Here is an 18,254-nt window from a genome sequence, read left to right as displayed (position 1 = left end):
ATTACCATACTGCTCAGTTAGTATTACTCAGGAACTTCATTAAAATATTCCCAAACTGGGTTACTTTTACGGCCTGCTGCCATTATAGGTTTTCCCTTTTAGTGAGAGAATGGTACAGTAGATCTCAAATCAATGAAGGTTCCACTCAGAAAGACCTTCATATGGAATATGCTACTCAGTTTCACTTTGTTTCTACTCCCTGTTCCTCCCTTCTCACATTTATCTTCAGACTTCTTCTCCTTGTCCAGATCCATTCCACTCCCAACAATCATTTTCTATTCATTGATTTTTTTGAAACTTTTAGAGAGGGGTATGGTATTGACTCTGTGTACATAAATTTACAGAGGGACAGTCGGGTTGGGGGTCTGTTATTTCTCACCTCTATTTATGTATTTAAAAATATTTTTGCTGTTAGTAACTGCAGTTTGAGAACTGCAAAATTAAGCATCATTAAGATGGCGTCTTCTAGACTGAGCACTGAGTCTCATTGGGTAGATAGAAAGATTAATCTAAATAGTCTATGCAGAAGCCTATGGAACCCCATAAGATTGGGTCCCTAATTCATGAACTATTAGAACTCATTTACAAAATTTTTCTTAAACATTACATGAGTATATTGTCTCATACTTTAAAATTATAATTTATAATCCTTATTCCATGATGAGAGATCTTATTGAGCTATAATGTATCTTAATTAAAACTAGATAGGCTTTTTCCTCCAAAAGCATTATATCAAAAGAATCTGATTTTAAATTGAAAAATCTGTTTTTAAACCATTTTTATCCATCCTGGATGGCATGGAGATAAGAAGGAAATTAAGAGACTGGCATCCCTTCTGGTGGGATGTAATACAGTAGAGCTGAGATAAAGGTGGGGCATAACCTTTACGATAGCAATTTGAATCCTAAATTTTTACTCTATATGAGGGGCTGACAGTAGAGGAATTTGAAGTGTGGAGTGATGTGGTCTGGATAGTGAGTGAGGATGAAAATATTGTCTATTCCATTCAAAAAAGACTAAGTAGGCATGAGAGGAGGAGAAAAGAGGATGAGGTTGCAGCATTCCTTATCCATCTGTGATGAAGAATGGATGGTTGGAATATTTATTTATCAATTGATTGATTGTATGTTGTAGAGAAGTGGTATCAAGATTTGGTCACTCCCACTGGGTTTTTGGCTGATTCAGACCCAGACAAACACTGGGTGATGCCTCACTCAAAGCCAATGCATGCAGGGCTAAGTGACATTTCAAGAACCTCAGGCTGGGTATTGCTGATCTGGTGGCACTTTAATTTCATAGTATTTCAAGGTGAATTGGAATGTTTGGTTTAAAACATAAGTAAAAACATTTTGTTTAAGAGATTAATTCAGAAATGAATTTTACACAGAAGCTGAGAAGTTTGTTTGGGTTTTTTTATTATCTGTTTTTCTTGCAATAGCTGATCTCACCTAAAGCAGGACTGGCACAGAATTCCTTTACCCTTCTTAGGAGTTTCTGATGTTGTCTACTTTTTACTGATATATGCAGAACTTTGGATTCAAGTTCCAGCCTGTAAAGAGAATTATTTTCCAATAATTTGTGTTTAAAATGTATCTCTTTTCAGTTTTAAAGTCTACCCCCTTCTGAAGATGTAGCTTACCAGACAGAATATGTTTTTACACTTCATTAAAAAATACAGTGTATTAAGTGTTTTAAAAAGTAACCCCACAACTCAGCATTCACTATAAAGAAATAAGATGTTTTGGACCCTGATTTTTCACTGTCGTTTGAATCTGTACCAGTACTGTAGGGAATCCTGTCAGAACACTTCCATTTCTGAGAACTGAGGTCTTTTTCTTTTCAGCTCCAGTGGACCACAGATGGTGGGACTGTTCTCACAGAGACAGTGACTGTTACATTTGCCTCACCACCGCCAGAGGGTAGGAGCATATTGATATCTTACTTGTGTTCAATTTTTGTTTGTCACATGTGTTACAAAAATACAGATATACTGCCTGATTTTTAGAGATCTTGACATTATCTTCCCTTATTTAAACACACCAAGAATTGACCATTCTCATTCCTGCTCTCCCTCCCACCCCTTAACACATTTGAGGAACTTGTTGCAATTCCTGATATGGCAAGTAACAGTGACAAAAACTGTAGCCGCTGCATTTTATGATAGCCTTTAATGCAGGAGTGGGCAACAACACAGTGGCAGTTCACTAAGATTAGTCCCTGGTGGGCAGCCACCTTTTTATTTACCTGCACGGCTGCAGGTACTGGTGATTGCAGTTCCCATTGGTCATGGATCGCCCTCCCCAGCCAGTGAGAGCGTCAGGAAGAAGTACATAACAGAACACCACTTCACACTGATACCATTGGCCGGGGTAGGTATATATAGCAGTGGAGGCCTGGCTGGAGCTAACCCTGGCGGACCGGATCTGGCCTGTGGGCTGGTATTTGCCCACTCCTTTAATGTGTACTGAAGAGCAGAATAATTTGTGTTTGGAGGAAATGATTAGAACCAGTATTCCCTCTAAGATTTTCCATCTGTGAGAGCTAGGGTTGACAGGTGTCCGGTATTGTACCAGACAATTCGATATTTGCACTCTCTGTCCGGTTAAAAAAAACAGAAAATACCGGACATGTGCAATGTCCAGTATTTTCTGATTTTTCCGGCTGCGCACCAGACGGAAGCCTGGCGGGGCGGGGGAGCAGCTGGAAGTCCCAGCTGGGAGGCGGGGCCGCGATTGCTGCTGGGAGCCCTCAGTTGGTTGAGTGTGAGGAGGAGGGGAAGCCTCCTCCTCACTCGTGCGTCGCCAGGACCCTGCACAGGACAGTCAGCAAGTGTCCAGGTCAGTCCCACTCCCCACCAGACAGTTTGCTCACCCACCCCTTCCCAGCCAGACAGTTCTCCCCAACTTCCACTCCTGATCTTCCCCAGCCAGCCGCCCTACACCTCCTCCTCCCCCCAGCTCTGCTACCCGCCGGCCTCTTCCGTGTCTCCCCCGGCCAGCGCCGCTGCACCTCTCCCCGCCCCCGCCAGTTCTGCTTCCCGCCTCCCCTTCCTCCTGGCCCCTCTTTCCTCCTGGCCAGTGCCGCTGCACCCCGCCGCCAGCTCTGCTTCCCACTCTCCCTTCCTCCCAGCTGATAGCAGTGATCCAGGTTCTTAGTTTTTTCTTGGGGGGGGGGGGGGAAGAGGGGAGAGTTTCGGTATTTTTCTTTCAGCCATCTGGCAACCCTAGTGAGAGCAGCGAGTTTTGTCTTGTGCACCAATATAGAGGTCATGTGTGTTTGTTCGGATATGTGCTACCGTGATACCCACCAGTTGCTAACAAATATCTTTTCTATATTTTAAAAATTATTTTTTACTGCATCCAGTTTATTCGCCCATGGCAAGTATATTGTAACCTGGAAGAGCCGGATTTGGGAGATCTGCGCATGCGCAGATTGGCGGACAGCGTGGCTGGCGAGCGGGGCTCGCCGCGGTTCGGCGAGCCCTGTATATAGCAATGCCTAGCTCTCATACTGTGCTTTTCCTCAGTTTACAAAGGAGAGCACATTGTATTATGATGAAGGCCTAAAACATAAGGGGCCTGCATTTTGCTCGCAGCTTAGCTTTGCTTTATGTTAGCCATGTTTTGTCCTTTGTTAGCTCGGCCCCTGTGCTACATGTGCTTATTGCTTTAGGCCTTCATCTTACTACATTCCCACACTTTTTTTTTTTTCTGGGAAGGATGTTTATCCATCGTCCCGGAAAAGCATAATGCATGGACTGAAGGTGATCCAGTGGGCTAATGTTATGTGGACATCTTACTTTGCCGTTCACATTCATGCCCCATCTGTCCCTTAGTCTGCACATTCCCTCGTATGACTGATGGGCAGTTTTTATTTCCCAATTATGTTTAATCCCTTATGGTGGGCCTGGGAATGTTAGGCATGGGACCATGACTGAAGAATGTATTTTTATGATTGAGTCTTAGAAGCACATTACTATCTATGAATAGATATAATGTATATATTTGTAGAGTATATGGGCATATAGTGTGTATGTGTACATATGATACAACCTTATAACAATTTATTTTCCAATTTGGTATTGTGATTTGGCCCTTATGGTACTGCAGATAGCACACACTCCTATTAGGGCAATTATAGTTATTATCTGTATTATTATTGGTAGTGGGCTGAGTGTTTTGAAATACTGGGATAGGAATTGTTACGGTGTGTCCCACAAGATTCTGTATATAAGAAGTAAAACACATTTGGAGTAGTGACATTACAAATGAGGCCTTGATATATAACTGTCTTGTAATTAATTACTTCTCAGTACTATCCATTTGTGTTATGGGTTACCCTTACTATGGTTTTTACCCTCTGTTACATGCTTTTCTGGGGAGCAAACGGGAACAGTTAACTTCTCTGTTCCATTGGTTGCAGTGCTCTGTGATACACTGGTAGATGACATCGATGAAGTTGTTTCTTATGGACGCTATCTTTCAGATCATGTACTGAGTGGACAGTAATCAATTTATCAAATATTGCTGTGTCAGGATTTATCATTGGTATCCAGACACTGAATGAGATTGTTTTGAATGACATGTGCCTCGGTTAGGATGCAGTGTCACTGATCCAAGTAATGACTGGTACTAACAGAGAATTTGTTTACCAAATATGTAGTTGCGATGTAACTTAACTTTTGTTAACCAATTTTTTTCCCCCTTTTTTTTATGTTGCTTTCTGCCATCCATTTGAGATTGTTTTTTTTTTTTTAACCTGTGTATTGGTTAAACAGTTTAGCAAAGTTATGCACATTGTAAATATTATACAACAATAATACAATACAACAGTAATATAGTTGGTTCTTCTTCGGGGATGTCCCCGTGGGTTCTCCACTATGGGTGCTGGGCTTGCCCCGGTGCCGCAGACAGAGACTTGTCATTAGCAGTGTCGGGCCGGACCACGCATGTGCCACAGGCTCGCGGCTTCCGCGCTCTTTCTGTCGTGCGGTCCGGCCCCTCCGCCAGTTCCTCTTCACCGCCTCAGGCTGAAGATGCCTGTAACCGCGCTCCTCTCTTCACAGAACTAGACTGCTTCTGGTTCTCACTATATATATATATATATATATATATAAATCTCCTTTTCCTCCCTCTCCCCTCTTCTCCCCATAAAGTTTAAAAAAAATTTTTTTTTTCTTTCGAGAGAGGAAGGACAAACAAGAACTATCGGGAGTGAAAGCGGAGACGCTCTTACCTCCCGCCTGTCAGCTGTTCTCCTTTCAGCTTCTCTGTATAGAGCTCTGTTCACCTTTTTTAAAAAAAAAAAAAGACAGACTGTTAAGATAACAAGAACAAAAGATAGCTGGCCAGAGCCATTACCAGGCTATCAGTCTTAACAACAACAAAAGATAAGAAGCAGCAGGCTGCCAGCAAATGTCAGGAACCGGCTTTAAAAAATGCAGCTCCTGCCGTGAGGCAATGCCAGCCTCCCATCGGCCATGCCGAATGTATTCGTTGCCTGGTGGAGTCTCACATCCCCCAAAAGTGTCACCATTGTTCTAGGCTCACCTCCAGAGCCTGGAAAGACAGGGAGAGGCGCCTCCGTATGCTCCTCTTTGATACAGCCCTACAGCCGCTGCAAGCTGACTTGAATCAGCAGCCTCTCAAGCGCCGGGCTTCCTCCCCTACTGCGGGACTTCAGGAGAAAACGACCCTGTCCCCAGCAAGATCCCTGCCAGCTACCTTTAATGGCAGGGACAGCCAGGCAGAGTCACCTGGGACCTCTGGCATTGCAAAGTCATGTCCTCCTGCCTCAGCGGCTTCTACGCCTAAGCGACCACGGGAGTCTGCAAAGATGCCGGCTCCCCAGCCAGTATCAGCACAGCCGCTTCTCCCTCCTCCGGCGCTGACCGTTAAGCCGGCGCCGAGAGCAGCCCCGGACCCGACCACGGCACCGGCCCTGACACCGGCCTCAACACCGCCCCCGAGTCACCGCTCTCCAACCCCGGCTCCCCTTACTCCTCCGCATCACACGGCATCACCATCTCACCACTCTTCAGAGCCGGAACATACTCCCTTTGTGCACCATACCTCGGGGTCTTCCATTCCGGTTTCATCTTCTCCGGAGGACACAGTGAACCCCGACGACAGCTCTCCTCCAGACAACCTCCGTCAATTCCAAGAATTATTTAAGCGGGTAGCTATTACACAGGAGATTCCGCTACAAGAGCTCAAAGATAAGCAGCACAAGCTTTTTAGGAATCTCCAACCGCGACATAGTTCACGCCTCGCCATCCCTCTCGACGAAGGCATCCTGGAACTGGCTGGCGAGGTGTGGCATGCTCCAGTGTCGGCCCGTCCCACCAACAAAAGAGCCGACAAGAAATATTTCGTGCCACCAAAGGGCATGGAATTCCTCTTTGCCCATCCACAGGCTAACTCTTTAGTAGTCGATGCAGCTCAACAGAGATCTAGAGCCCCTCACCTCAAACACCAGGGCTCTGATAAAGACGTAAGGAGGCTCAACGTTCTGGGCAGGAAGGTATACACCTCAGCGACTTTACTCCTTAGAATCGCCAACTACTCGGCGCATCTCTCCAATCATACCTTTGATACATTTTCACACCTCACTCCTCTCATGGATCATCTCCCCGACTCAAAAAGATCGATCCTGAGATCAGTCATCCAAGAGGGCTACACATCAGTGAGAACATCCCTCCAGATGGCCATGGACATGGCTGATACTGCTGCTCGTTCTGCCGCTACGGCTATTGTTATGCGTAGAGCTTCTGTCCTCCAAGCGGCAGGAGTTCCAAAGGAACTACAGACAAAAGTTGAGGACTTACCCTTCGACAAGGTTAAGCTCTTTGCAGAGACCACGGACACAATCCTGCACTCCTCTAAAGACTCTCGGACAACCCTGCGAACTTTGGGGATGTATACGCCCCCCTTTAAGAGACGTCGGTACTCACCCTGTCAGCGCAGATATGATTACTCCTACATTAGACACCAGTGGAAACAACAGCACCAACAACAGAGGCCTTTTGACAATCAGCGTTCTCGCCAGAGGCCTCAACGACGCCGAAACCCAAACGGCAGAACGAACATGCCGTCCAACAGCAAACAACAGATTTGATGTGTTGGTCGAGGGTGAGCACACAGCCACAGGCAACACCATGAATCGTTCATAGACTCATAGACTTTAAGGTCAGAAGGGACCATTATGATCATCTAGTCTGACCCCCTGCACAGTGCAGGCCACAGAATCTCACCCACCCCTCCCAGAATAATCCTCTCACTTATATCTCAGATATTGAAGCCTTCAAATACTTTGAAGACCCCAAGATGCAGAGAATCCTCTAGCTGTGATCTGTACCCCATGCTACAGAGGAAGGCGAACCCAGCTATTCCACCACCGTCTAAGACCCTTTCTACATCAATGGGAAAAAATCACCATGGACAAATGGGTCCTCGAGATCGTTCAGTTCGGCTATCCTATCCCTCTCATAGCCGTCCCACCAACCACCCAGTCCCTCTTCAGGGACCCCTCTCACGAAACCATCCTCAGACTAGAGGTCGACCACCTTCTTTCTCTGGGTGCCATAGAGCCAGTTCCGAAGGACTTCAGGAATAGGGGCTTTTACTCTCACTATTTCCTCACCCAGAATAGGTCCGGAGGCTGGCGTCTTATCTTAGACCTCCATCGTCTGAACAAATACCTTAGGAAGCAACGATTCAAAATGACAACACTAGCTGCCATAATCCCTATTTTAAATCCACAGGACTGGTTTGCCGCCCTCGACCTCCAGGACACCTGTTTCCACGTCCCTATCCACCCTGCTCACAGAAGGTTCTTGTGCTTCTTCGTGGCGAAGGACCATTTCCAATACAAGGTCCTCCCCTTCGGGCTATCCTCAGCCCCCAGGGTGTTCTCAAAGGTCCTATCCGTGGTCACGGCCTTTCTCCGATGCCAAGGGGTGCTCATCTTCCCTTATCTGGACGACTGCCTGCTCAAAGGCGCTTCGGCACACGAGGTCTCCCACATGGTTCACCTCACGATGCAAGTCTTTCAATCGCTCGGACTCCTCCTCAACGAACAGAAGTCTGTCTTGCATCCCACTCAGGACATCGAGTTCATTGGGGCCCGTCTGGACTCACTCACTGGCAGAGCATTCCTACCTTTGCAGAGGTTTCAAGCCATCCAGGACCTCATTTGCACCATCACCGTGAGCCCCACCGTCCCACTCATCACATGTCTCAGACTCATGGGCCACATGGCCGCCACAACGTACGTGGTGAAATACGCCAGACTACGCCTGCGTGCCCTTTAGCACTGGCTGACCCTCGTATACCACCACACCAGATACGATCTCCACAGGCCCGTTACACCGCCACCTGGCGTTCTTCAATCACTCCGATGGTGGACCAGCCACACAAACCTGCTGGCGGGCGTACCATTTCACCCGCAGCAGCCTCTCCACCAAATCACAACAGACGCCTCCCTACTAGGCTGGGGGGCCCACATGGGCTCCCTCTCGGTACAAGGCCAATGGTCTCCACAAGAAGCAAGGTTACACATAAAACTCCTAGAGCTTCGTGCTATTTTCAACGCATGCAAATCCTTCCTCGTCTACATCCGCAATACCACTGTGACGATACTTACAGACAGTGTCGCAGCCATGTACTACATGAATTGCCAGGGCGGCGCTCGCTCTCGTTCGCTATGCACGGAAGCTATCCGCTTTTGGAACTGGTGCATTCGCCACGGGGTGACTCCTTTGGCATCCTACTTACCTGGCATCACAAATGTGATGGCAGACTTCCTGAGCGGACACTTCCACTCGAAACACGAATGGGAAATGCACGACGGCATATTACGCGACATCTTCCAACGTTGGGGGACTCCCCGAGTGGACCTCTTCGCAACTCCCGCCAACACAAAATGCTGCAAGTTCTGCACCAGAGCAGGTCTGGCCTGCGCATCTCTAGGGGATGCCTTCCTTGTGACTTGGCGCGGACCCCTCCTCTATGCATTTCCCCCCATACCTCTCATTCCCAAGGTCCTTCAGAAGATGAAGGCGGACAGGGCTACGCTAATCCTCATAGCCCCAGATTGGCCTCGCCAGCACTGGTTTCCATTCCTGCACCGCCTCTCTGTGTGGACACCAATCCGCCTTCCGTCTCTCCACGACCTCCTCGCACAAGACCGAGGACGCCTGAAACATCCCCAGATACAAATGCTGAACCTAACAGCATGGTTCCTAACTAGCTGAACCCATGTGAATCTCTCTGCTCTGCCGCAGTCCAACACGTCCTAGTACAAAGTAGACGACAAACCACGAGGAAAACTTACCTTCACAAGTGGTGCAGATACTCCTCCTGGTGTTCCTCAAACCACCATGATCCGACACGTCCGTCCATTTCCTCCGCACTGCACCTAAAAAGCAAGGGTCTTGCGTTAGCCTCCATCAGGGTGCACCTCGCAGCGATATCAGCATTCACACCACCGATGGATGGCGTTTCTATCTTCGCCCATCCTACAACTAAACGATTTCTCAAGGGCCTTATCAATATGGACCCACCATGCAACCCAGTCCCTCCTGTATGGAGCCTGGACGTGGTACTCGATGTCCTAATGAGGCCACCGTTCGAGCCGCTGGCAACCGTATCCTTACAATTCCTCACTCTGAAAACGGTTTTCCTGCTCGCAATAACCTCTGCACGCAGGGTTAGCGAGCTTTCCGCCATGATGGCCATTCCACGATATACGATTTTCCGTAGCGATGGGGTAGTCTTGAGATTACATCCGAGGTTCCTATCCAAGATTGTCTCCAATTTTCACGTTAATGAACCAGTCATCTTGCCAACCTTTTTCCCGAAGCCCCGAGACGCGGCCCTACATTCCTTGGACATCCGCAGGGCCTTAGCGTTCTACATAGATCGTACTAAATCGTTCAGGCTTACGGACCATTTATTTGTCTCCCTGGCACACAGGTCAAAGGGTCAACGTCTGTCTTCCCAGAGAATCTCCAATCTCGTAACCGCATGCATAGTGCAATCGTACGCAACGAGAGGGTTGCTCCTTCCGTCCCAACCACACGCTCATTCCACTAGAGCCATGGCCACATCTACAGAGTTCCACAGAGGCGTATCTCCGAAGGACATTTGCAGAACGGCGACCTGGTCCTCTCATGGGACCTTCGCTAAGCATTATTCTATCTCTCTCTCACACTCAGATGGGGCAGTGGTGACTGCGATGCTCTCCACGGCGGATAAATAGGGTCTCCTTGCCCTCCTTCCGTTTTTGGCGACTACTGCTACGCAGTCACCCATAGTGGAGCACCCGCGGGGACATCTCCGAAGAAGAAAGCGAAGTTACTCACCTCCGGTGCAGTAACTGTTGTTCTTCGAGGTGGTGTCCCCGCCGGTGCTCCACTACCCGCCCTCCTCCCCTCTTCGGAGTCCTCTCTCTCTCTCTGCTTGTCTCTTACAGACTCCGAGGCGGTTTCGAGGAACTGGCGGAGGGGCCGGACCACGCGACAGAAAGAGCGCGAAAGCCGCGAGCCTGCGGCACATGCGTGGTTCGGCCAGACACTGCTAATGACAAGTCTCCGTCTGCGGCGCCGGGGCAAGCCCAGCACCCATAGCGGAGCACCCGCAGGGACACCACCTCGAAGAACGACAGTTACTGCACCGGAGGTGAGTAACTTCGCTTTTTACACAGAAGCCAAGTTTAAGTTAACTAATAGCAATTTCTAGCTGATTTCAGTCTATCATATATGGACAATTAAGTTGGCAGTGTATTTGACCAGTCTCTCATATATAAAGCATTTATTTTCTTTTCATGATGCTTGGGCTGTATACTGTTATCTTCCGGTATCCTTGTGGTGTGAAATCTTCTTGTGTCTTTGGTCTGTTGGAATATAATCTTTAACAGCTTAAGTTAGTTAACATAATAAAGGGTTTTTTGTTTGTTTTACATTTTTCTTGTTTTTTTACTAACCTAAATTTAATGCACAGATTAATTTAGTTTGTTTATAATGTAATAGGGCAATTGTTATATAGACATTGATTTTCACTTGAGGTACATCTCTAATATTTTATACTAAACATAATGCTTAGCTACTAAAATAGATACTTAGAATCTTCCCTGAGAAGGTGTGTTGCTTTTCCTTGCTGAACACTGTCTGACCAAAAGTGTTAGCAAATAACTCTAAAAAGCTTGGTAAAAATTAATTTGCTTGTGATACCAGTTTCCGTTCTGTTAACTGTTTGGAAGCACAAATGCTAACTATCACTACTTCCCTTTAACATAATGTAACAAAGTGTATGAAATTAAACTAAGTATATAATTAGACCAGAATAAATGTTTAAATACAGGTCTATGGAAACCCTTTGAGGATATTAAACTTTCATGATGCTTTGTTGTGCTTAGGAGTCCAAGGTGGAAGCCTGTTGAAATTGTTTGGGTAGCTTCATGTATAAATGGTTATTTTTAAACATTATTTCTATGACATTCTTAAAACTATATGCACTAGCTATTGGGCCACAATGTTATAGATGTAGGGATTACGGTCAACATTTTTTAAATCAGGTGATCGAACATCTCTGTCTATAGAATAATTTATTCAGAACCTGCACCTCCCACAGATTTTAATTCCTGTATTTCTCAGTGTGTCACTTTCCCTGTCAATGGAATTTGTCAATGCCAAATTCTTGTGACAAAAGAACAGATTGATTTTAAATATGCATAAAGTGTTATCTGCTTTCACTAGGCTTTCTAGTTCCTTTTCCGGGGTATGGCGGGTGGTTTCAAATAACACAGATGCTAGTTAGGTCTGTGCTCCTCCCAACCCTGCTCTACGTCAGTTTATTCTTTACTACCCATGTCAGCCCCTGTCTTATCCTCTTGCAGCATTTTTCAACCCCCCATTCATAAGTATGCTTAGCATTGCTGCATTCTTGAGCTATTCAACTAGCATTAAGAATAAACATTCATACTTGCATGTACAACTTGGCCAATTGCACATGCTAATGTCATTCCCATTTCCCCAAGCACACAAATGTTTTGAAGAAAAAATCAGTTACCTGTTAGCACAGCCAGCTCACACATAGGTTGCGTGGCATTCTGCCATACCTGAAACTGGGGTCGTGATTCCAGTCTTAGAGATGCCTTCAAGGTAGTTACATTTCACTTGTACAGCACTTTGCGAGGATGCCCCACCATGCAGCTCCAGCCAGGGCCACTGGAGAACCAGCCACCTGCCATGTGGCCCGCAGCTCCAGCCCTAGGGAAGGGCTGAAGCTAGGGCCAGGGCTGCATGGTGGCTGCCCTGCTGCTCCTCGGGTGGGACAGCTGCCTGCCACGCAGCCCTGCCCTATAGCAGCTGAGCATCTACTGCACAGCTCTGCTGACGAGGTGGGCTGGAGACAAATTCTTGGTGCATGCCCATGCAGGCGCGCATCTTAGAGGGAAATCTGTTCAGAATCTTAGAACGTTTGTGTAGAGAATCTTCTAACGCAGCACTACTCAACACATGGCCTGTGGGCCACATGCGGCCAGCGGCCCATTTGTTTGCAGTCTGCGATCGGTTTGGATTACGTGGGGCTCAACACATGGCCTGCTGGTGGGAGCCAAAACAAAAAAGTAGTCAGTATAATGGTCTTCTGTTAATATGTGTTGTAGTAGTTAAATTCCTGGTCTGTCATTGCTCATTAAAAGTGCTGTCATAAGGGTGGAAATCGGGTAAATATTGCATTTTATTAATATGAGCCAAACTGACTTGAATGGGGCCTGTGTGTTTTGTAGTCTTGCCTTAATCTTTGTATTCATGCCTATTAGTGTGAAAGAAGCTACTTTCATATATATTTGCACATACATGGAACTGCACTTAAGTTGTGACCCTCGGCGTATGCTATGAGTATAATTGTGGCCCCCGAGGCTTCCAAAGTTGAATAGCCTTGCCTTAAGCTATGCATAGGTTTAAGTGCTTTTCTGGATCATGGTCCTCATTAGTAAACATTTGACATGGAGGGAAATCCTTTCTTGCTCTCTTTCTCCTGTTCTTATTTAACACATTGAGATGAACCTCCTTGAAAAAACCTGGCAGTTTTAGCAAGGAAGCTATAGCATGGGGATCTGTGGTTTAGTTAACTTCAATAGGTGAACTTGATTAGTGCTATCTTGTATCTTTTGTCTCCTTGGGACAAGGCATCCTAGTCTCTTGTTAGGAATATTTTATAGAGGACTCTGTTATAGCATAGCACAAGAAAGGGGCACTATCAATATTGTTATGATTAAAGATTTACCTACATAAGTAGTTATCCTGTCTTGCAGTTCTTGCCTGAAGAATTCCCGGCATATAGCTCTTGTGTTATGTACACACACACACACATAACAAAAAACAGGACTACGTAGCACTTTAAAGACTAACAAGATGGTTTATTAGATGATGAGCTTTTGTGGGCCAGACCCACTTCCTCAGATCAAATAGTGGAAGAAAATTGTCACAACCATATATACCAAAGGATACAATTTAAAAAAATGAACACATGTGAAAAGGACAAATCAGATTTCAGAACAGAAGGGGGATGCTTCAAAGGCCTTTTAAGACTATACTTGAAAGAGAATTCTCTGAACTGTCATTCATGCTTAAATTCGACACTTTACGCCTAAGTTTGAATAAAGACCCTAATTATCTTACCCATTACAAAGATAGCTTCCCCAGTTATTACCTCTAATATCATTAGCTCACAGACATTTACCTCCCCCCCCACCCCCGTTCTGTTCTGAAAGCTGGCCCATGAAAGCTCATCACCTAATAAACCATCTTGTTAGTCTTTAAAGTGCTACATAATCCTGTTTTTTGTTTCAGCTACACCAGACTAACACGGCTACATTTCTATCACTACACACACATAACTGATTCTTATCCTTGTTGTAGCAGGAAAAATACAAAAACAAATGTTTGGCTTGATGTGTGAATCTTCATAAATAACCCGGTGCACCTAGTTCATGATGCAAGTCTATATGCACCCCATTGTATTTACAAGTGAGTTCCACACTAAGCTGGGCCTTTGTTTTTAACTTCTATTTTAGCTGCTGCTGCAATGGATCAGTTTGAACTGAAAAACACCCTCTATACTTGGAGCTCTTAAGGTAAGAATTTCAATATGGGCAACTGGCAGAGTATAGAAGATCAGTTTTTAAGCTTAAATTGAATAGTGTCCCTTTTTTCAAGAAGGCTCTCCTATTACAAAGAGGGAGATCTTACAGAACCTCTAGATTCATAGTATTCACCTTTAGCCTCAAAACAAGTAGTAGCTGGTGGCATTTGTGTATTTTGGATGAACATGAAGGCTGTGTTCCCTGTAAGCTGTGCGCTTGTGCAGCTGCTCAGGAGAGATTCAAATGCTGCCCAGCTGATTAGCAGTGCGCTCACAGGTAGGTTTTGTTTTTACTGGTGGTGCACATTTCATATGCCTTGGTGCACTTAAAAATGATTCTGCACATGGGAAAGATGAGAGGGAACATTGCACACAGGGTATTTGTGTCTCTAGAAGCCATTTAGAAATGGTTTTTAATAGTGTGAGAATGGGTGGCCTTAAAGTATTTGGTTCCTGGATGCTGACAGCAATGAAGGAAAATCAAATCTCTATTGATTTTTGGCCCCACAGATGGCTTCCCACAGCACATGAGTGCATTAAATATGTAAACTTCTAGTGAGATATTGTATTTCACATTCAGAGAAATGTGGGTTTATTTAGATTTCTGCAAAAACTAACTGTGTGGTTCCATTGGGTATACAGGCAGTCCCCGGGTTACGTACAAGATAGGGACTGTAGGTTTGTTCTTAAGTTGAATTTGTATGTAAGTCGGAACTGGTACATATTGGGGGGGGGAGATGGGGAGCTGGAGTTAGGTGGAAAAGACCCTGATTCTCATACAACTTCCTTATTCTAAGAAAAACACATACTGTTTTGATATGAAGGTTTTTTTGGTTGATATTTTAATTAAAAATTGATCATAAGTTTCAGTGTTTCTTGCTATACCCAAATCTTCCTTTTAGGGTACCTGAAAGATCCCAGTTATTCATTTAATAGTCAGAATCTTTGTTTTTTATAATTAAAAAAAGTGTATTCAATGCATATTACTGTTCCAAATAGAATTTGCTACAGATGGTTCAGTGAAATGGGTATTAAGTGTAATCAATAGTCATTGAAGAGCACAGTGAGATATTGATACAATCAAAGCTGCTGTTGTATTCTACTGAGCAGAAAATGGAAATCCCTTCCTGTGAAGCGTGTGTGTGAATTTATCACAGGATTAATTTTAAAGAAAAATTCTATGTTGGGAACAGGAGTTTAGCCACAGGTGGGTCCTCATTGTCCACTCACCCACTTTGCAACCAGACCCATCCCCTCGGGGCTTACCCTGCTCCGCTCCAGCCAGGGTGTGGGGTTGGGACTTATCCCCTCTTCCCTTCTGTCCTGCTCCTCCCCATTCTTGCCCACCCACACCACTGGGTAATTTTTCAGCTTCACCTCTGCCAGGCTGGAAGGAACTTGTTAATTTCACATGACGCTAACAAGATACTTGCAGCTATAGTGCTGAAGAGGGAAAGAGCTGTTGCTCCCAAGGTGGGGACTGTAACACAATGGGTCTCACTGCCTGCTGCTCCTGCTGTTCCCTAGGAAATTATTTTTTCCACTCTGGAGTGCCCCCTTTTGGCTGGTGTCTTGTTCCATAGTGAAATTAACTACAGTATGTCAGGCGGTGCGTCCTCCGCGGCGAGAAAAGCCACTCCGTGTCTCCCTGGTCTGCTGGGAGGAAGCGCCCCCCACGCCACCGGAGGCGGCAACAGTGGGGGAAGCACCCCGCACTAGCTGCCCCCCCCCGTTTGTAACTAGGGATCCAATGTAAGTCGGATTGACGTAACCCGGGGACTGCCTGTAGTTAGAATATGGTGTTTTTTCCAGCCTGTGTTGTCTTCTGATCTTCACTGAAAGTCTGGTTTATAGTCCAGTTGGTGCAGAGCTGGCAGGCTCCCTACCTGGCTCTCCGTGGGTCCCTGGAAGCCATGTCCCTGCTGCTGCAAGACAGGAATGGCTATGGGGGTTCTATGCACTGCCTTCGCCCTCCCCTGATTTTCAGATCATTAAAGGCCTCTCACTATAGCTGTATTAGCCTCTTCATAATTTTCCTGTTTTTCCTTTGCATCACAGTAGTTTGCAGTTGTGCCTTTACTATTATCTCATTGAGGAACTGCCAGCTTCCCAGAATTCTCTTAAACTTTCTTCCCTTGGGACTTTATTAACTGTTCTCTGAGTTTGTTAAAGTCTGCTTTTTTTTTTTTTTTTTTTTTTAAGTCCATCACCCTTATTTTTCTGCACTCATTCTTTCCTTTACAATTTGGGCGACAGTGATCATGAAATGATAGCTCTCAACTTCTGATTTGCTACCAATTCCTCCCTGTTGGTCAGAATAAAGTCTACAATGGCTGTCCTCCATTTTCTTCCTCCATTTTCTTGAACAAAAAATTGTCCCTGATACATCCCAAGAATTGCTTGGAAATGTTGTGTTTTGCTGTATTACTTTCCCAATAGATGTCTGTTAGAGTTCCCCATTTAGTGTTTTGGATATTTCAGTTCTCTTAGAAATGCTTCATCCACCTCTTCCTGATGTAGTGAGCTAGAGTAGATCCCCACCATGCTATCATCTTGATTTTTTTTTAACCCTTTTATCTTTACCCAGAAACTCTCAACTAATCTGTGTTCCATCTCCTTCTGGGCCCTGGAACAAGTGTATATATTTATGTACAATGCAACCACACCTCTCTTTTCCCCTCCCTCCCACCTGTCCTTTCTGAACAAGTTAAGTCCCTCTATACCAATATTCCAGTCATAAGACTTATCCCAACAAGTCTTTGTGGTGCCAATAAAATAATACTTCCAGGTCTTGCTGTTCATTCTCCATTGTCTCTTTATTTGTGTAGAGACATCTTAAAATGTTGATTAGATTCCCACACTGATTTCCTTTTTGTTGCTCCTTGACCCTTTGGTAATTTTCTAGGCCCTCCCTTCAACATATAACTGCCTATTAAGGTCACCTTTTTCTAATACTTACCTGAGCTTTTGTCACCTGCTCTGAGTCTGGTTTAAAGCCCTCCTCACAAGGTTGGCAAGTCAGTTCATGAAGATGCTCTTCTCCGTCTTTGTCAGGTGGACCATATCTCTCCCCAGCAGAACTTCCTTGAATAGCATTCCGTAGTCAAGGAAGCTGAAGCCATTCCGTCAACACCATCTGCACAGCCACGCATTTATCTCCAAGATGTGTGTGCCCCTGCCTGTGCCCTAACCCTCAACTGGAAGGATAGATAAGAAAACAACCTGTGCCACTCACCCTTGCTCCCAGAGTACTGTAGATCCACTGCTATTCAACTCGGGGTCAGAGCTGGCTGTATTATTAGTGGCCACGTGGATGAGCATTCAAAGGATCATGATCAGATGGATGGATGAGCATCAGCATCTTTTCCATAATGTCTCAGGCACACACTCCAGGCAGGCAGCGTAGCCCCTCATGAGAACATGTCAGATCAGCAAATGGGTGTCTCTGTTTTCCTCAGCAGAGAGTCCCTGACTAGCAGCACCCTAAGTTGTTTCCTCTCAGGTGTAGGGGCAGTGCACTTCTCAGCTTTGAAGGGGTGGAGCAGGGGTGGGTGAATCATAGGAATGGCTCCTCCTCAGCCATGGCTCCACCTCTCGCCCCCACTGTTCCCCTATCCATCAAGATACTTGCTGTTGTCAGTAGGTATACACCAGTTCTTGATCTTGATGGATAGGAGAACAGTGGGGGTGAGGGGTGGAGCATTGTCTACTCGCTGAGATGGACAGTAGCCAGTCTCCTTCTCACAATCAGCTAGTTCTCACATCTTCTCTGGTGCTGCTGCAGTTGTTTGTAGTTAGCTGGCATCCTCCTTCCTGGATATAGCAATGTACATTATGACATCGCATGCATTTTTACAGAAACTGAATATGAAGTCACAACAGGATAACTACTTCACTGCAAAGTTAAGTAAAATGAGAAGCTGGACTTTAAGAATACCAACTTCCATTCAAGCACGAGTATCTGGAACGGTAAAAGACAATTACTGTCCAAATAATCTCTCTTATGCCAGTATAGAGTTGTTCCTTTAAAGGATCAGTCAACAACCTGGGGAGAGCTCGGGTTTTTTTGCTGATTGTGGAGAAATCCATTTCTCTTTCAGCATATAT

General features: G+C 45.5%; 1 protein-coding gene and 1 long non-coding RNA gene across 6 annotated transcripts in view; one reads left to right on the top strand and one right to left on the bottom strand.

Moving 5' to 3' along the window:
• The window catches only part of CARF (calcium responsive transcription factor), a 66,923-nt gene that overhangs the window by 38,109 nt on the left and 10,560 nt on the right, over positions 1–18,254 (top strand). For 4 of the 5 annotated variants that reach the window (XM_075933834.1, XM_075933836.1, XM_075933835.1 and 1 more), the window contains one exon: positions 1,844–1,919. In XM_075933834.1, coding sequence (XP_075789949.1) covers positions 1,844–1,919 — 76 coding nt within the window. Of the gene's footprint in view, positions 1–1,843; positions 1,920–14,079; positions 14,140–18,254 lie in introns of all 5 variants that reach the window. The other variant, XM_075933838.1, reaches the window with a different exon arrangement.
• On the bottom strand, positions 1,416–17,519 carry LOC112546994 (uncharacterized). Its single transcript, XR_012905261.1, has 4 exons — positions 17,383–17,519; positions 9,334–9,417; positions 5,236–5,289; positions 1,416–1,549 (listed from the first exon to the last, which is right to left on the bottom strand). It is a non-coding gene; the product is annotated as an uncharacterized LOC112546994 (long non-coding RNA).

This window comes from Pelodiscus sinensis, chromosome 7 (genome assembly GCF_049634645.1).
Source record: "Pelodiscus sinensis isolate JC-2024 chromosome 7, ASM4963464v1, whole genome shotgun sequence".
Taxonomy (NCBI): Eukaryota; Metazoa; Chordata; order Testudines; family Trionychidae; genus Pelodiscus; species Pelodiscus sinensis.
The sequence above is the reverse complement of the archived record's forward strand: the minus strand, read 5'-3'. Positions and strand labels throughout refer to the sequence as shown.